Source organism: Lethenteron reissneri, unplaced genomic scaffold, assembly GCF_015708825.2.
Source record: "Lethenteron reissneri isolate LAM-NWPU_2019-01 unplaced genomic scaffold, ASM1570882v1 scaffold_1396, whole genome shotgun sequence".
Lineage (NCBI taxonomy): Eukaryota > Metazoa > Chordata > Hyperoartia > Petromyzontiformes > Petromyzontidae > Lethenteron > Lethenteron reissneri.
In genome coordinates this window covers 35621-40431 of record NW_026891109.1, presented here as the reverse complement: position 1 = coordinate 40431, position 4811 = coordinate 35621, and the positions used below count along the sequence as shown (strand labels likewise).

Below are 4811 nucleotides of genomic sequence, written 5' to 3'. Positions count from 1 at the left end.
GTAGGTTTTTCCGGTAAAGTCACGTAGGTAAAAATAAAAATAATATAAAAAATAATAAAAAAATCACGACGTTTCGGAGGCAACACAAACTTCCTTCATCAGGTGTAAAAAAGCACAAAAAAACCTGTACGTCGTGATTTTTTATTTTATTTCTATTATTATTTACATTATTTTTTATTATTTATCTCTTCTGTAGTCTATGGGTCTCTGTGACCCCCCCCTCGTGCGGATCGTGAATCGAGGTCAGAATCGACCGACGGCTTGCAATCGAAGTCGATTCTAACGTAATCGCATGGAGGAATCGATCCACGGATCGATCCGACGACATCACCGTTAACCAAATCGCAATGGAGGTAGAAGCCAACAGCTTCCATCGAGTCGCGAAGTTGCCACCTCCTCTACCTCCTCCTCTACCTCCTCTACCCCCTCTACCTCCTCTACCTCCTCAATTGCCTCGCGACATCAACGACCCTCCCACAGCAACAGCGGCAGCGGAATCAGCAACAACGAAGTCAACACCCGCCACTGAGGCCTACACCGCCATGCAGCCTGCGGTCTCTGCCCAAGCCGCGTCGCATTCTGCGGGGGAGATTCAGGCGAGGGTCGGTGGCTGCGGCGAGGAGGAGGAGGAGGATGAAGCGATGCAGTTGCTGACCATCGTAACCGGCGATCTCATCTCCGGCTACGTGGCTCACCTGACGCAGCAGACGGAGCAGCATCCTGTGCAGCAGCAGCAGCAGGGGCTGCAGCAGGGGCTGCAGCAGCAGCTGCAGCAGTTGCAGCAGCAGCTCCCGGCGGTGCAGCAACATCTCCTGCTGTCGCAGCAGCAGCAGCAGCAGTGGATGGAGAAGCTCTGGCAGCAGCAATTCCAGCACATGCAGCAGGTGCAGGAGCAGCTCCAGCAGGTGCAGCGGCAACAGGAGCTTGTGCAGCAGCTGCAGCAGCAGGAGCAGCTCCTGGATGTGCAGCAGCAGCAGCTGCTGCAGGAGCTGCAGAAGAAGTATCAGCTCCAGGAGGTGCAGCTGATGCGTCGGTTCAAGCAGCTGCACGAAATGCAGCAGGAGCATTTCCAGCAGTTGCAGCAGTTCAAGGAGTGGCAGGAGCTGCAGCGGCAGGCGCGGCAAATACAGCGGCAGCTGCGGGAGGTGCGCTCGCTGCTCCAGACCTCCCGGCGGCTGGTGCGGATGCGTGTGCAGCTTCTGCAGGAGGCGCTCGACACCCGAGGAGACGCGTTGCTGGCGGAGTTCGAAGCCTCCATCCCAGACTTTGTGAGGCGCGCGGAGGAGCTGGCGAAGCAAGTGGACCCGCGCCGGCTGGTCATGACCCTGGCCTGGCAGGTTCTCACCGCGGGGCCCATGAGCTGGGGCTGCGTGCTGTCCATGGTGGTGTTTTGCGCGCTGCTCGTCAAGAACCTGAGGGCCTCCGGTCGTCTGGGCGACTCGGAGGAGACTTGGCCCTTGACGGACGCGGTGGCCGCTGTGCTGTTGACCACACGCAAGACCTGGCTCATGGAACAGGGAGGCTGGGTGAGGGGTTACACACCGCTACCATCAACACCACTGCGCCGGAACAGCGTGTTGGTAATTGAAAGCCCATGGGCTGCACAAAATCGAGCAGCCTCCTACCGTTGTTATTGAGTTGATCTGACCCATGTCCTCCAATCACTCCAGACCAGGTGCTAGCATCATGACCAACTCGGGCATTGAAGTCACCCAACAAGATGACTCTATCCCGAGGGGCCACTTTCGCCAGCACCTGTGACATGAGGTCATAGAAGGCATCTGACTCATCGGCCTTGCCTGCATCCCTCCACGGATGTTCGTCTTCGGTGGGGGCATAAGTAACCACGACCACCGCTCCTCGCCTCCGGTTGATGGGAAGGCGAGCCCAAAGTAGACTGGGGCTTACAGATTCCCACACCTCACCGCCACACTCCCTCGCCCCCTTCATTCTTTTATTCAGAAGAGCCACTCCTTGTTGTTTGGCAGTCTCCTGCCCCAAGTAGAGGACTGTCCACCCCTCATGATGTCAGGAGCCAGAGCCGGTCCACCGGACCTCCTAAACACCACAGAGATCCAGTCGGTACCTGTCCAGCTCCCGACAGAGGAGTGGCAGCCTCTCCTCAGCAGTGAGAGTTCGAACATTCCACGCATTCAGTGTCTCACTACACAGTGTCTCACCACCCAGTGTGTCACTACCCAGTGTCTCTCTACCCAGTGTCTCTGTACCAGTGTCTCACTACCCAGTGTCTCACTACCCAGTGTCTCTCTACCCATTGTCTCACTACCCAGTGTCTCTCTACCCATTGTCTCACTGCCCAGTGTCTCTGTACCAGTGTCTCACTACCCAGTGTCTCACTACCCAGTGTCCCACTAGCAGTGTCTCACTACCCAGTGTCTCACTACCCAGTGTCTCTGTACCAGTGACTCACCACCAGTGTCTCACTACCCGGTGTCTCACTACCCAGTGTCTCACTACCCAGTGTCTCTGTACCAGTGACTCACCACCAGTGTCTCACTACCCGGTGTCTCACTACCCAGTGTCTCACTACCCAGTGTCTCACTACCCAGTGTCTCACTACCCAGTGACTCACCACCCAGTGTCTCACCACCAGTGTCTCACCACCAGTGTCTCACTAGCAGTGTCTCACTACCCAGTGTCTCACTAGCAGTGTCTCACTACCCAGTGTCTCACCACCAGTGTCTCACTAGCAGTGGCTCACTAGCAGTGTCTCATTACCCAGTGTTTCACTGCCCAGTGTCTCTCTACCCAGTGTCTCTGTACCAGTGACTCACCACCAGTGTCTCACTACCCAGTGTCTCTCTACCCAGTGACTCACCACCAGTATCAGATCAGAGAACAATGCCAAAAGGCGACCAGCACAAGAACAATGCCACGCGTATCAGCAGAGCATTTACAGCTCGGGGCTCTGAGCAGCAGCAGCAGCAGAAGCTGTGTGATGATGATGATGGTGGTGGTGGGGCTCTCTTTCCGTTCTGTTTCTCTGCTGCCACACAGGAGGGCTTCCTGCGAGCGTTCGGGCCGGGGACGCCCACCTAGGAGAGGAGCCGTAGACGCCGAGCTCCGACGGGCAGCGACAGTGAAGACGAGAAGAGAGACAGAGAGAGACAGAGACTTTGGACTTGTACACAACTTTTATTGCCTCCAGCAGCAACAGCACTGGAGGCGATTCCGATATGAAATACACAAAGTCACCAGCAAACAAACGAATGAACGCTGTAAATCCGCACGCTGTGGCGCTAAATGCAGCGCAACACGAAATAAAAGTCACGTGGTGGTGGTGGTTGTGGTGGTGGTGGTCATCTCGCACGCCACGGTGACGAGAGAGCGCCTCAGAAGAGAGAACGGCCATCACCAAGCCATGTCAATTTTTTTACTTTTCTCTTTACAAAAATGAGGCTTCCATTAACGTGTGGTCCGACCTCTGTCAGGCGTTGAACAGTAAAATAGTACACGTCTTTAGAAAGTGCATCGTAATATCTGCATCGTTAATATTTTTAAACTTGAGGGAATGAATTTTTTGGCAGTGGCAATGAGAGATGCAAACATTGAAATGGCTCGGGGTTTGAATCAGATGAAAATTCAGAGGCGTTAAAAGGTGCTAACTACCAACCTAAATGTTCAAACAATTGTCGTGGGATACGTGTTGATTGTGTGCGTTTACACAATTTGACTTGAAGTATTGAAAACTGGTTACACAGAAACAAAACTTACAGCCAAGAAATTGTGGTGACGTGTTGTTTTAAATTGCCTGAATTTCTGTAAAACACTTTTTGAGTGGCAATGTCAGACAGTTGTTGTCTTTGATCGTTCATAATGAATTTTGTGTGTTCAGCGTTACCGACGTAAGTCGTGATTTTTAAACGGAATCTTAACTTTTAATGGAACATAAATCTTAAGTAGTAGAGCTGTGTGAAAATATATAGCTGGAAAATGTTGCGGTACAACACTCACGACAAACATCGTTTAGTTCCTGTCCGGCCTAAGCACAGCTTACGAGTATCCTGCTAGAAGTGTAACAGTTGCTCACAGGTTCATGACGTATTTATGTCGCGTACAAAGTCCTCTTCAAAGATGTCTGGCCAACGTGAAAGAGTAAAAATTACCCCCCCCTCCCCCCGCCTCAAGTGGTGCCCCATCTGCCAGCGGTGGCACGAGCAGGAATTGCAGGGCTGCGCCTCTGCCTTTGACACAATGTCTGCCAATAATGGGGGGATCAATAAAAACACGGTGAATGTTGACTGAGATGAAATTATTGATGTGAAACTATCTGCAATAAATGACATGTTGCGTCTCTTTAAACATTTGTGCCTTTTCTCTCACCGCGCTTAAAGAAGAATTTTCCTGGAGGCTTGTTGCATTTGTTTAATTCCATGTTTTATATGACACCCGTAGTGAATCCAACTGAGTCGGAAGACGTCTTGGGAGCAACGCTGTTTCACCGACTCAACGTAACACAATACGAGCTACACTTGGGTGTTGAGTTGTGCGCCTTTTGGCGTCATCTGGTCCAACACCAATGGAGACTAGGCTCTAAGAAAAGTTGTCTCGGGTGTGGACCAATCAACTTCAAGGACAGTGCATATCATTATCATCATCATCAGAGTTGTTTCTTTTTGTTTGCATTTTGGCTGCTTGTGTTGTGGTTATTGCAAACATGACCCCTTGTATAAAGGTGTCAGTTTTGTACCAGTTTAAAGGGTAAAAACCTACTACTATGTTGAGTGCCCATCTATCCCACGCTACGGCACAACTAGACACGGCTCGCTATCCCGGCCCGGACCATGAGC

General features: G+C 51.9%; 1 protein-coding gene across 1 annotated transcript; it reads left to right on the top strand.

The window, feature by feature from the left end:
- Window positions 1-355: 355 nt before the first annotated feature.
- LOC133362174 (bromodomain-containing protein DDB_G0280777-like) lies at window positions 356-4317 on the top strand. Its single transcript, XM_061581126.1, has 2 exons — window positions 356-1526; window positions 3019-4317. The coding sequence occupies exons 1-2, from the start codon at window positions 543-545 to the stop codon at window positions 3058-3060; spliced, it is 1026 nt and encodes a 341-aa protein (XP_061437110.1). The 5' UTR covers window positions 356-542; the 3' UTR covers window positions 3061-4317.
- Window positions 4318-4811: the final 494 nt, after the last annotated feature.

Bases quoted from the DNA above. Each gene is read 5' to 3' on its own strand.
- LOC133362174 (XM_061581126.1), top strand. From the start codon at position 543: ATGCAGCCTGCGGTCTCTGCCCAAGCCGCGTCGCATTCTGCGGGGGAG. The intron at 1,527-3,018 runs GTGAGGGGTTAC...GCTGCCACACAG, and splicing joins TCATGGAACAGGGAGGCTGG to GAGGGCTTCCTGCGAGCGTT.